The sequence below is a fragment of the Corvus brachyrhynchos genome, unplaced genomic scaffold (genome assembly GCF_000691975.1).
Source record: "Corvus brachyrhynchos isolate BGI_N302 unplaced genomic scaffold, ASM69197v1 scaffold4, whole genome shotgun sequence".
NCBI classification, from domain to species: domain Eukaryota; kingdom Metazoa; phylum Chordata; class Aves; order Passeriformes; family Corvidae; genus Corvus; species Corvus brachyrhynchos.
In genome coordinates this window covers 351,930-366,554 of record NW_008237878.1, presented here as the reverse complement: position 1 = coordinate 366,554, position 14,625 = coordinate 351,930, and the positions used below count along the sequence as shown (strand labels likewise).

General features: G+C 46.3%; 1 protein-coding gene across 2 annotated transcripts in view; it reads right to left on the bottom strand.

Annotated features, from left to right (window-relative positions):
- Nucleotides 1-14,625, bottom strand: part of RBM6 (RNA binding motif protein 6) — a 58,003-nt gene that overhangs the window by 15,441 nt on the left and 27,937 nt on the right. For both annotated transcript variants that reach the window (XM_008632145.2, XM_017732337.1), the window contains one exon: nt 800-874. In XM_008632145.2, the coding sequence (XP_008630367.1) occupies nt 800-874 (75 nt within the window). The remainder of the gene's footprint in view (nt 1-799; nt 875-14,625) is intronic.

Sequence of the window (14,625 nt, the reverse complement as noted above, 5' to 3'; positions counted from 1 at the left end):
CTTGCGTCTCCATCTCTGGAGCGCTGCAAGCAGAGATGAGACACTGAGCAACAGCTCTGCTTGCAGCTGAGTGCATCCAGTCAGCTGGATGAGGGTCTCTGTAGCCCAGGGTGATCCAGTGGTCAAGGCGGGACTCTTAGAACCAATCCCTTCATGTCCTGCTGCAACCGCTCAGCCTGCAGTCAGTGGGAATGCAGGCAACAATCCTGTCCTTTCTCCAGCAATCACCTCCAGCCTGCTGCAGCTGCAAATTCCCATTCTGGGAGAACCTTGGGGAGGGCACAGGAACAAACTGACCCTTGGGCAACTGTGCCTTCCCAGAAATGAGCCAGTTCCAGCATGCAGTAGACTTGGATCCATTTCCATGCTTCCTTTCCTGCTACACTTTCTACAGCCACAGCTAGACCACAGGTTCCTGTGTGAGGCAGAGGGGTGGTTACACACATGAACCAGAGTGAAGCCTGCTCCATTCCGGTCGGCGGAATCACTGTCTCATTGTGGTTTTTAAGGAGAAAGGATCCACACGCTATTTTTCCCACATGTTAAAAAGGAATCACTGCACAGGGACAAGGCTGCTCTGTGCATAAAAATCTGGCTACCTGTACCTGAGCAACATGCACTCAGAGGTGGGACCAAAAACAAGGTAGGCAAAAGCACAGTTTAGAAGAGGCAAGAGCTTCAGGGCAGGTATTACTCTGAGGGATTTTGGCCACCGAGCAAATATCTAAGACTCCTCTGAGCTGCCACTGCCACAAGTGCCAGCAGGGGAAGCACAACACAGCTCTGAGCACATACTTACACGTTTGCAGCGCCAAAACTCTGGGCACGGAGTGTATTCAAGGGTCACTTCTTTGCCACCGATCGTAAGAGTTCCCTGTTGAGACAAGGAGGGAAATGACGAACGTGCCCAGCACACGCAGGTTACTCAGAGGCAAAGAAAGGGGTGAAAGCTCTGGTTCCTAAAGCTTTTGCAAGTGAAACAGGGTGAAAGGGGGAGAAAGCCTCCCAGTTCAGTTAGCTGGAGCTTTGCCATGGAAGCGGGAGGGAAACAGCCTGTGCCCTGCTCTAGCATGGGGCTGCAGGGCTGTGTTAGGCAGCTCCAGAGGGACAGGCAGGAGAGGCCTTGCCACATCCCAGGAAGAGCAGAGACAAATAACTAGAGTGGGAAACTGCTTTAACTTGCTTTAGTCCAGGTGCTGGCAAGGGGCAGCTGGACAGACTCCCTCACACCAGCCACCACCAGGCTGGCCTCAAGGCAGCTACTTGAGGAGGAATGCGTGGAAAAATCCTCTCCGGTGAGAGAATTTTCATACTTGGGTTAGTCTTCATGCCAGTCATGGAACCATGGCTTTTCTTCAGAGAAATACACCAGAAATCTGCCACTGGCCCTGCAGCCAGCAGAGCCACTGCTCTGCAGCCAGCCCTTCCTTGCTGAGGCTGGCCTTGAGCACCTGAGCAGCAGCACCTGAGGGGCTCCACTGCCCACAGACACACTGCTTCCAGATCCACACGTGATGCTTTGGAGAGGTGCCAACACACCCACAAGCTCTGCTGAAATGCAGATAAAATGGGTCGTAGGTACAAGTTCCCCAGCTCCTGCCCAGAGCAGTGATGATTCCTGGTGGCTCCCATCTGCCATGGACAACAGGCCATGCCTGGGCATGCAGGACGCAGGCAGGCCGAGTCACAGATGTACATAGCCATGAAACATCTCCTGTCACTGGAGGCACTGCCAGACCAGGCAGCCTGGATTGCCCAATACCACAATTTGAGATGCTGTATCAATAAAGAGACCCAGACCCAGGTCTCCCAAGTCCCAGGAGAGCAGCTGCCTGATAGCACAGACAGATGTCAGGGACCTGTAAATGGTCCCAGCCTATTTTGGGGGCCTCTGCTGAGTCAGAAGCTTCCCAGGTACTCTGACCCAGTAGCCTCATCACGCAATAACCCCCAGTGCAAACCATGAACATGAGAAAACAAGTTCCCAGAGTTATTATTCAGAAGTCATGATATATCCATGCATAAACTGCTGTGCAGAACGTGAGGGAGATGCTAGGGAATATGTAAAGTGGGAGTGAAGAGTTCATAGGAGGGAATCACTGAGTGGCAGTACAACAAGCCTTGAACTCCTACAAAAGAACACAGCAGGGTTCCACCACCTCCCCTCTTCACATCCTCCCTTTATATGGACCAAAGCCATCCTTTCCTAACAGGCCTATGCTGAACACTTTGAGGGGTTCCTTTCTGTCACCCAGCTGCTCAAGCACTGCTTTCCAACTTGGATTTGCCTTTGCCTGACAGAAAGCCAAGCCATTCCTGGACCTTGCCGAAGGCTGGTGTGTGCACACAGAGCACCCTGCTGCACCTTCAGAGAATCTGCTCAGGGTCTATTCACAGCAGGGATTATTGCCCACTTCACATGTCTACAAGCGGGTTTGCACCTTCTTTAAGGCACGTGGGGAAACACAAGTGAGAAAGGGAAGTGGAAGTCAAGGCTGTCCCACTGCGAATATTGGTCCCTCTAAGACAGATGTGCTCCCTCTCCCAAGCAGGGCACCCATCACATCTCAGCACACACTCAAGAGATGGGCAGTGCCAGGAGCAGGGTAGAAATGCCCACGTGTGCCTCAGGACACACTGATCAGAGGCAGGAGGAGAAGGCAGGGTGCACATCCTCATGAGCCCAGGGAAGTCCTCAGGAACAGCAGCCCCTCAGCAGGCAGCTGCAGCTCTGCCTACGAGCTCAGGAAACAAAAAAACTCGATTAGAGAACACCTCCTCTGGCAGGGCAATCCGTCACAGAGCTTCAGCCTTCTACCAGCCATTGAGGACAAACCTTGCCAGAAAGCCTGAAGATTATTTTTGGTTTTATGGAAAATGGTATTTAAGTGCATGTTGTGCTGGCGGTGCTGGTCCCTTCCGCAAATTCCATTTTCGGAGGCTGCAGAAAGTGTCACTTGCATAATTACTCCCTGATTTCCCTAACACCCTGCTGATTGCCTGCTCACTTTTTCAGCAAGCTCTCTCTTACTGATTTCTTCTCGATAAAGTAATTTTCAAGGTTGCAATCATCATTTAACTCTCCAAAAATGAGTCTTTCACTCAGGACACACATTGTCAGGATTCAGTAGTTTTGAATGCCTCATTCTCCTACTTTATCACTAGATTCCATTGCAAATATTTTCAGAACCTTTATTTCTTATAGTGCCTGTCTCTGCTTACTCTTCTTCACCTAGATCTTCCTTTACTGTGCAAAATTTTTGGGTAATACCCTAAATTTCAGTCAAATTGAGCAGATTTCAGTTGAGCAGATCTTGGTGAAATCACAAAGATTTTCTGAGAATTTCAGGGAACAGTGCTAGGGGGGGAAAAAGGGTAAGCTTAAAGCATGCCACATATAGTGTCTGGCACCATATCTCTTCCACATTCAGGCATTTTATCCTGGACTTTTTCACCAACCTGCACTATGTCTGTTAATTCCTCTGTATTTTTAATACCCTGTACTTTGGAGCAGCTTGGCTTTTTCTAAGTCAGAGTGAAACAAAAATGTCTCTCTGGTCTTCCAAGTCAGGAACCTCCCCCTCATAACTAGCAGTAAACACAGGAGTTGACTCACCAGTGAAGGGTTTAAAAGGCAGCACAGCTTTGCAGTACTAGGACACCAAGCTCTCAGCCATGGAAATGCCCAGATTTCCAAGGGCATGAGCAGATTCTACTGTTTTCTGAACTGCCAAATGCATCAAAACAGAGCATCAGGACTTTACTGTTGGGAGTAATTTGTGCTACTGTTTGATACCTTTCAAGCACAATCATACATGGATTTTTTGCTTAGAGGTCGTTGGAGATGCAACATCGGATTCTAATCTAAGTGATACAATTCAGTCCCAGCCATTTCAGCTACTGAAAAATCTGCCCTATGGCCAAGTATGTAAATACTCCTGTCAGCAGAATGATCCATGGAGCAACCCTACCATGTGATGGTCCTAGAGAGCTGTGCCAGGAACCCATAAAGCCTGTTTGCAGAGAGCACACACAGCGCAGCCCCATCTCAAAGCTCTCCACTGAGCAGGGAAGAACCCCACAGAAACACGTTGTTTTTACAGAGGGAAAGAAAAAGAAGAAAATCCCTTAGCCATGATATCCACAGGTGATGCAATCCTTCCGACAGCACTTTGGAGACTGTGTCAGCAGGGCATATGGCTTCAGCAACAAAGCTAGTTTTACTAAAGCATTTTCCAAGCTTTTTGTCCCCAGAGAAGTATTAAAGAATACCAGGAAGGTAGGCCTACCTGCAAGAAAAAAGCCAGACCACACTCCTAGGACATGTCACACTCACTCGTGAGGCTGGGCTTAGCTCACCTCTAGTTTACCGTGTTTGGAATAGCACTGCTCTGCACAGAGCCCAGCCTGGCTCTGCAGGTATGTGAGCACTGAGCACTCTGATCCCACTTCCTAGGGAACCTATGGAGCTACTGCCAGGGCCAGGAGACAGCCTGCTGCAGGTCAGGCACTGCACAAGCCACCGCTTCAGCTGCTTGTCTGTCAATTAGCATTTACAGTTGGCACGCTAGGATTTTTCATGCTTGTTGACAGCCTTTTAATGATGATGACTGGGGGTTGAGGAGGGGGAGAACTTGCCAAAAAAGTATCTCTTTGCTCTCAAGACTGAGATGACAGAATACAAATCATCAGTGTCAAAGCTTTTGCTAACTGTTTCCCTGAAAAAAAATTAGAGCATCCAAGAGTGACCTAGAAAACTGGAAATGTGGAGGGAGAGCTCTCGGAACACGGCCACTCCCTCAAATCAAACCAGACTTCTGCTTTAACTGAATCTGTCCAAACACTAAAACCTTCAGTAAAATCTCACTTTGGAGCCTCCAAACAATGAGCTGACAGCTCTCCAGGTATTTCACCCCACAGGTCATGCTTTGGCAGCTACCGCAGGGACTCTGAAACCGCACGGAGATGTGGATGCAGCAACCAACATCACCATGGATTGCTGTGGAGGAATGTGCTCCAGCTCTTCCAGGGTGATGGCAGCAGCCATCCATCCAGGATGCCACCATCCCTAGTCACAAGGAACACCATAAGTGCCTGACTTAGTGGAACTGCAATTGTCAGTGTCACCTTTAGAGATGACACACCTGGGGCGGCGCACATCAGTTTTGGAACAGAACCAAGGCTCAGCTACCAAGCATCCAAACCCACAAGAAATAATAAGTCAAACTTTTCTTCTTGGCTACAACCCTGAGGCAGTGCAGGAGGTGCCTCCACCACAAGTGAACCATCTTCAGACCTCCTTTAACAGCTGGCTCATGCACAGACCAAACACCACTTCAGCTAATTATTTCCTTATATTGTTCATGGTCTGATTAAATGGAAAATATCTGTGCCATGAACTGAAAGGTTCAGGTATCCTTCTTACTGAGTAACAACCAAGTTGGAAGACTGATATGGTTCAACATGATAAAAAATTAACTGAAAATACCATTTATAAACAGATAAAAAACTGCATATGAAGATTATGACAAAATAACACTTTTGGGCAGCACAGCAAAGCAGTCACATTAAAATACCAGCATTAACCTCGTTTACATGATGTTAATTCAGCCTTCTTATGCATATTTACTATAATTAGGATGGCTATCCAAAAATCAGTATACATCCATCATTTAAAAGTCATTTAAAATGATTAATGACAAGTGTTTATTGCCTTGGGAATGCTCAGACACTACCCCAGCAGGCAGTCTGGGAATGCAGTGGGTGCCCCTGGTCCCAGCAGCACTTCCCAGAATAAAAAGCTCTTACCACCCTCAGGGTATATTCCAGCCCTGGCCTCCAAATGCACTGGGTGGCACAGCACAGGAGACAAGAGACTGACAGCACAAGCCGGGTTATCTAATTGGAACTACAAATCAGAATGTTTTCAAGTTCTGCTCCTATTTGAGTATGGATTAGAAATGCAGATTTAACAACCCCCAACTGCCACACAATGCAAGTTATGTAATAGCATCCTATTCCACTGGCATGCACCATGCAGAGGCTGGGTGGGAGCTGGCAGGGAGAGCACAGGGGTCTCTCTCTTACAGGACTCACCTCCAAATTAGGCAGACAGGTGGGGTCAAACACCAAAGGTCTCCCTAACTATCTCCAGCTGCTCGTGAAATTGAGGAGGCAGCACCTTCCTGAGACAAAGCAGAGAGCCAACACCTGGGAGGATAAGAGACCAGCTGGATATATTTCAGAACAAGATCATCTCAGCCACAGAAACTGGCTTCTCATCCCCTGTTTTCCATATGCTGAAGTTTTTATCTCCAAACTCATCAGCAGCTGCTGTACAAGGGACTCAACTGTACAGAGCAACAGGCAGTACATCTGCTTACCTCTGACAAAAAGCAGATGAGAAAAGCTGTGAACCCACAAACCACAATCCATCTGTAATTAAACAGTTAGAAAATGGAGCGTGACATGGAGCTGAAGAAACAAGAGCAATCCAGGCTGCTGCAGGGTACTGCAGCAATCTGGCATTTCCTACAGCAAGAGTAACTACAAGCAAATTCCTCATGAGGTGGGATTTCCCCCAAGGCTCTCAGCCTCTTTCTCGAGTTCTCAAACCAGTTACAGCTCAGGGATTTCTTTTTATTGGCCTGATCTAGCAAGTGCATCCAGCACTCTGCTGCTGAGTGGCTGACAGCCAAGGCAAAAGACTCAAGATATACAGGGGAAAAGGATGGTTTGAAAAGTGGTGGATCTCTGAGGAACTGTTATATCACCAAATGGATCCAAACAACGTTGCTGTGTACTATTATTGCAGATTTCCATCGATACTAACACTGAGATAACAACTGACAACATAAACATTGTGTTAGTGGTCACTCAAAGAGCAGGATATTTGGCTCTTGGGCATTAGAGACACTCTGGAGCTGAAGAGCATGTGGCATCACCTTGAAGCATTTAGCAGCAAGGCATTTGTTTCAACAGCGATCCAAGGCTAACCAGCATGGCATGCTCAGGGTTCCTGGTCTTCAAGGTCAGTGGAGGCCTGAGACTGAGAGCCCAAAGCTGTCACCATCCATCCTGAGCTGACAGAACACTGCTTCAGGCACACCACTGATGGGCATGTTAAACAAAACTGGCACTAACACAGAATTGAGGCATTAGGAGGATAACTGAGAGAGTCCTGAAGATTCAGTAGCTAAATGTAACAGATTAGGATGCTATATAAGGATTACTTTATCCCAGATAACTCCCAGTACCTCTTTTTCAAGCTCTTTTTTTTTTTTCAAAACCCATTACCCACTAGCACTGGGACCATCCACCGTGCCACAAGCTTCCTTATCTATTTGCTCCCTCCTCAGGCCTCTCTTCCTGCCTGGTTATCCAGGCCATTTGTCCTTTAGCAGAAGGTGCCAGTCTGCATCCTTTAAGTACCTTATTTCCACAGACACCTCCAGTTTTCTTCCTACGATTTCTAAATTCCCTGGATACCAGCCATACTCCTTTTAAGCAAGTCCCAGTATCTTTCTACAGCTCACCTCCCCCCACTGATATCCTTTTCGCAAATACACACAGAAATTGCTTTTCAGACTATGCCAGCTCTCTACATTTTAATGCCTGAATTTTGAACTCCAATTCAGTTCCAAGTTAGGACTCTCAAAGTGTTTATCTTTTAAACACAGCATTTGCTCTGAGAGCACCAAAACGGTGGGCACAGGCAAGCTCCCTATTACAGCTCAAGGAAGAGTAACAGTGATGTGCCACAGCTTGGGAAAACACACAATGTGCTCAGGACCTCACATGCTCAGGGGCCAGCTTTGGGCAGTAGGTGATATTAATAGCTTTTGCATTTCACCCTTTAAGGAGATTGCAACACATCTGAAAGTTTTCTTTGATCCAGTGAAGCCAAGTGGACTTTCACCTGCTACTCAAGGCCCTAATGCATCCCTGCCTGGCTAATGCTGACCTCTAGCTTCCCTCACTCCTCTGAAGAGGGCACCTCTGCAGATCAGCTTATAGGATCACTGGGAAAAAGGTGGAAATTTTAAAATGAAAGCCCTTCCTTTACAGCATGAAGGAGTCAGAAGAAGATTTCTAGAGTCCAGACAGTGAGGATCTGGGGACAACAGCTCAAATAGGGACAAGTTCTGTGCTCTGGTGTTACTGGCTTCCACTCCACAGCTAAAGAGAAGCGTGCATGGTTAAGACCATATAACAGGCTAAGTGGAGGAAGCCATGCCTTTGAGTTTCTTTAACAGTTGGACTTGATCTTAAAGGCCTTTTCCAACCTAAATGATTCTAAGTCAAACACTTGCTTTCATGCTCAGAAAAGTATCAATCAGGTTGAATCCTCTATTGGAAAAATATATTTAAACTATCAAAACTTAAGAATATTTAAATATTTAGCATATTGAGTATCATGATTCATAGATGGCTCTAGGGAAGGGTCCACATGGCTCTGCCTCATCAATATTCCTTGTCTTATCACGGGCTACTGCACGGACAATGTTTGAGTAACAGCTGCTTCACAGACTCCCCTCTCTCCCAACACAGGGGCTTCCCTTTCTCTCTCCAAAATGCTGCTCTACTGCCTGGAAATATTTTTCACTTTTTTTTTTTTTTAACATGGCCACCTTTTTCCTCAAAGGTCATCTCATCCCACCTCACTGTTAAACAATATAAAACTTAAGCACATTAGCACAATGCACTAATCCAGTCCAGGACCTTCCTGTGCACCTCCCTCAGGGATACTTTACCATTAGTAATGGCCATAAGGAAGCTGGGAAACAATGAGGAAACACCCAGCACCTTAATCATGGGTTTGAAGCACAAATATCAAAACCCTAAATCCCAGTGCAAAATCACGTTGGAAAAAAAGTTAGGCTGCAAAGCTCTGCCTCAAAGGGATAAATTTATTGCTGGAAAATTCAAGCAATTTAATTACGCATTTAAAGACCCATGCCCACGAACACGCACATGTTCTTTCACTGGAGCATGTCCCTATGGGATTACACACCAATTCCAACACCTGCATAGTGAACAGGACTCAGGGTGTTCTGTGCAGCAGCAACTGTTTGCTAAAAACACACCAACTGTAATAGAGAAGGGTATGGTCCAGAGGCTCCTCCAGACACGCCTCCAAACTCCCTTCTCCGGCACTCGGAGCCTGCCCTGGCAGCACCTTCTCTGTAGCCAATGCTCAGGCAAGCTCCCTGCAGGACAGTCTCTCTGCTGAAAGCAAAAGACCCAAAAACCCTGGGAAGAGGAAGCACCTCTGACGAGAAGAGGGTTTTGCCCTTAGAGACATCATTTCTCAAGATCCCTAAATTCCCAGTAAATGACAAAAGTGGGTGTCTGATACTCACTCCCACAGGATAAAAGCCCTGCCCTTTGCCACCAGCAGTGCAACACTTAACCTGTGTCATCCCAATGATGATTCCCAGCACATCACTGTGACCTTGAGGTGGCCTGTCCAAAAGCTATATCCAGATCCTTAATGGTCCCACCTGGACAGAACCAGAAGGCACCTGGCCCACCTTCAGGCTGTCACCTGTACGGATTTCTGTGTCTGAGCAGGTGCTGCCTCCTGAGAGGTCTTCTTAGGAGCTGATTTGGAAAACAGCTGCTTCAAGCTCTTGGGTCAGTATTTGCCAAGAAACCTGGCACAGCATGAGAACAGTTACCCAAGCCCTTTGGAGGGAAATGATTTTTCCCTGCCAGCCTGGCTTGGGTGCAATGTAACACTAGTGGGTGTCACAGCTCCCTGTGGGACCCAGAACCTCCTCTTTGACAAGGCACTGAGGTTTAAAAGGTTCATTCAGGCAACTGCACTGCACAACAGAGGTAAATTCAGATCTTTCCTTCCTGGTCAGTTCCCAGAACTGCTGAAGAAAGGAATTCAGTGCCTTGTCAGGATGCAGAAGTAGACTCTCCAGGCGCCGAGGCTCTGGTGGCTGATCTCAGCTCTTTGGGAGAGTAGAGCCAGAGAGGTGAGTGTGCAGGACAGCAGTTCCTCTGATAACCCTGATACCAAGGAAGGAAAAGAACACAGATCCCTGTTGTGTCCGAAGTGCCTCAGCATGGCTAAATTCCTAAGGGATTGGGAAGGGGAAACAGCATGCACAGGTATCTCTTTAAACTGTCAGATAAGCTGCACAGTAGGGGGTGGCTCAGATATTGTCACTGGAACCCCCTGTGGGACTTTAATACCTCGAGATTTAATACCTGGTGGCTCAGGACAGAGACTGGCCTGTGCAGACTGAGGGCAGCCAGGCACAGGTACTGCCTGCAGCTCCCTGTGTGCTGCTCACCTCTCTGCAGCAAGCACTGGAGCACCAGAGAGGTGATGCTTTCAGCTGCTCCTCTTAGAACCAGATGGATCAATCATTTGCCTGTCATTAGAAGGTGTGTGTGAAACTTTCTGGAATTCACTTCTTACTTTTAGTGATGGGCCCAGTACACACTGGAAGGAAGAAAAAGAGATGAGCTGAGTTAATGGAATGGACAGAGAAGGCAGCAGTGACAGCAGACACGCATTGGTCCCACACGAACCAGGCACAGAACAACAGCTTGTCAGGGGAAAAAAAAAAATCCACACCACCTCAGCACTCCTCTCCAGTGATATCACAGCTTGGGAAGAATCAATCAGGCTTTCAAAAATTTAAGGCTATAAACAGTAAAATACCTTAGTCATCATATCATTAATGTACAGCTTTGGACCATGAGAAAGCTTCTTAGTGAGACTTCTCAACCTGGTATTAAGTGTATGAAAATACAGCTTGGAATTCTTAAGACTTAAAATTACGTTCTCTGTTAACTCTGCTCCTGAGATCCTTGATGGAAAAGTACATCAAATGTTTGCTCGGGCTTTAAATGCCATCCTGGCTCAAATCTGGTTCATGAAGCCCATCTGAATATTGCTAATTTCCTGGTTAGACATGGACTGTACATCACAAAAAAACTAAGATTTCCCCTGTTGTCTATGAAAACAGGAGAAAATTACTTCCATTCTCTTGTTCTAATGTCAGTTTCAGAGTTTTAAATACTTAAATCTCATGTTTACAGCTCTACAGCTTTGACCCTCATTAAAAATGTAATTCCTTACATGACAGACTTTATTTTAGACCCCTGTCCTTCAGAAGCTGTTTGTTCATTCTGTGGAAGGCATAACTAACTGAACTTATAGGCGGCCTGAAGCCATGGAGATGCAGGAAGACACTTGGATGCAACATCTGGTAGCTGTCAACACATACACATGGTGCAACAGCACCACAAAATAAACCTTCAGGCAGAATGCTCCTTTACATCTGACAGCTTTTGTTCTGCAGAAGCCAGGAAGAACTTTCCACCTCCCTCCTGTGTCTCCTTGCACAAAACAGCTTCAAGATTTTCCCACACAGCCCTCTTCTGGGAGCAACTGTAGCCAGGATTCAGGAAGTTGGTCACACAGTGGTATCGAGGACATGCGAGTGGCTGTCCATTTCACATGTTCCCCAATACGATGGAAGAAGAAATTCCCCCCCTAATGGGAGAGGACTGGGGAAGCTGGTGCCTTTCCTCAGCAGTGCAGAGGGATTTGCCTGCCAGCACTCTCAGTGCTCTTCCACCTCATGTGTTTCCTGGTCCTGCACAGATGCAGAATGACAGCAAAGCTCCTGATCCCGTAGCACACAGTGTTTCTCGTGCTCTCCATAGGTATTAAAGCTTTAATAAGAGCCTAGAAAGTGCCCTGTGGCTTGCAGGGGAACGGGGTGGATAATAACTCTGTGTCCTCCTGTGTTAAATACCTGTTTCCTTGTTGCCTGTGATTGATGGATAATGACACAATAGCCCACTTAGGCGTGCCGCCCCCATTTTCCACTGTAATAATTTCATTTCTAGACAAGAACATTAACAACCCAGTTACAGTCAAATGGAAACAGAAATTCACAAATAAAAGTTGCTGACTGCCAGAGCTTTGATCTTGCATCTTCAAACTTGAATCTGAATTTGATATTTTACTCGTGCGAGTCTCACAACCCGAGCAGAAAACAGCAAAATTCAATGTACTCCTTTTGAATGAACCCCAATTCCAGGTAGCCAAACTTCCGTTATTTAAACTGAAAAGGTTCAATACAAACTCAGCTGGGAAGAAAACAGACTAAAATCCACATCTGAAGGGAATTCCAGCTCTCTCTCACTGTCAAAACCACAGATACACAAAAAACATACATAATTTCTACAGAAGGGTAGGCAGACCATCTCTTTGAAGAGAAGGAAACAGTGCTTCTGCCTTCCTCCTTAACACCAGGGAGTGTGCAGTTTGACATTTTTTTCCACCTTTAGAGTCAACCTTTTACGTTCCTGTTCCAGCAATCCAACACCAACAGTGCATCAAGTAATGGAAAAGCAGTCACTGCTAGGATAGCACAAAAGCATGAACGAACAGTTCTGAGGCTGAAGCTCACAACGACGACTCATCAAGTGAAAATTGCAACATTTTGGTGTGCTCCCACTTATCAAAACAGTCCAGATGGAGTCCTAGCATTATAATTTGGCTCATATGCTTGTAAAACATATCTGGTGTTCCCCTCGACATTGCTGAATCGGGCTGAGGACTCCTTGGACTCAGCCCAACAATTTATGTCATCTCGTTCTCAGTGGCGGGTCTTGTGCAAACTATTATGGCAAAACCATGACAGAAAATGGTCTCACTCTGGAAATGAAAAGTTGTGGTTCATTCACTGAGATGTCCTGATTCATGTAAAGTGAACCAGTCCAGACATTTCCCCCTCACTGCCTGCCCATCTCCCTTAAGACACTCCAGTCGTATCATCAGCACCGTCCACTTCTAAGAGTCCAGAGGGAATTTCGGAGAGTGCAGCCACAGTTTGGTTAGTCACCAGCTTACTTAGAGGATGACTTCAAAAGCATCAAAGCAAATTAGTGGCATCAGTCCTACTACTTTCATATAGGAGCTTGATCAAGGGATTTTACATCCTAATCCAAAAATCTCCTTCAGACCATATACACAATCTATCAACTGCAGCACCACACAATCTATCCTGCACCTGATTTACCATGTTCCTTTGAAGCACTTTGAGGCTACAAGATACATACCTTCCAAATGGTTACACAGGGATATATTTAGAGTTTCTACAGATCTTCACAGAAAATCAACTAATGATGAATGCAAACCCTATAAAAAACATACAGTCTGTGAGAAAGAGCAGCCAGCAGTAAACCATTGTTCTTTAAGGTGAAACTGCACCTATGTGTAGCATCTATGAGTAAGATTTCCCCACTGGCACACAATTATTCCATTAACACATTAGGAGGAGAGGACCTGACAGCTACAGAGACAGGGTGCCATCTGTATCCTGCCCATGCATCCAAAGATTACTTCAAATCTTTCCTAGCTCAAGGCAAGATCTCACCTAGAAATGAATTCAAAGGATGAGTGTTCCAGATGCCTCTCACTCAGGAAAATGCTTTGCGTATTGAAAATGACCAAACCAAAGCTATTTCTTAGGGAATGCTCTGCCAATGAGTCCTCTAGAACACAACTTTAGCCGTATGGAAGGGGTAGAAGCAGACTTATCCATGGTACACACTGCACTTTGCATGCACAAGCAGGAAGTTTTCAAGTACCCCCATTTTTACAACATCAGTGCCGGGTATGACCAAAGGTCCAGCTGTCCCATGGTGGTTCCTCACTTTGAGCCACCAGTGCAGGGAGTATCCAACCTTTTCCTGCCCAGCAGCTGTGAGTGATGCAGCACCACCAGTACTGATAGATCACATCACATGGCCAATCAGAGAGGACTGGACACCTAACTTGTCACTCACTCACAAATTAAGTTATTTAAACAAATTTCAGGAAATCACAATTATTCCCTCCAGCTCCTGGCATTGTAAACAGAACATCTAACCCAACACAGAACAATTTGGTTAACAAGGCGTTTATAATCTATAGGAAAAAAATGGTTATTTCAGAGTTACATCATCACACAGATTTGTAAATGTCAATGGGCAAAAAATTCCAACAAACTCATCACCAGAACAGAAATGCAGGGGCCAGAGGGAGAGCAGTTTCATTTTAGAGGAGGGTAGGGAGTGATGCTTTATGTGAAACAACCTATTTATACAGCAGCCCAAGCCAACCTCAGCACACAGAATAGATAATTCTGTAATATACAGCAATATTTGAGTCCTGAGATAACCCTGCTGGGCCACACATCCCCAGCAGCAACCAGAGATACTGCAGAAGTTCCACTTAAGCATGTGCTGCATGCTCCAGGCAGCTCACCCAGAAGCTGTCCTCTGGGACAATCCCATTCCAGAGCAGCAGCTCAGCAGCAGCAAACACATACAGTCCCCACCACATGGGTAAGGTGAGGCTGAAGGAAAAAGGAGGACAGGATTTTGGAATACGAGCAGGGAAGTGGAAGGACATGGCAAGCTGGGAATCACACAAGTAGAGCAAGAAGATGCAGCTTCACAACTCTTCTAGTGAAAAGTGAACTTATTTTAAAACACATTGGGTAGCATGATTTGCTTCTTGAGGCAAGGCAGGACAGAGCTGCCAAGAAGGAGGTTGTAGTTTTTTTATCTGGGTAGGGCTGGAGAAAACACATTGATGGGAAGCTA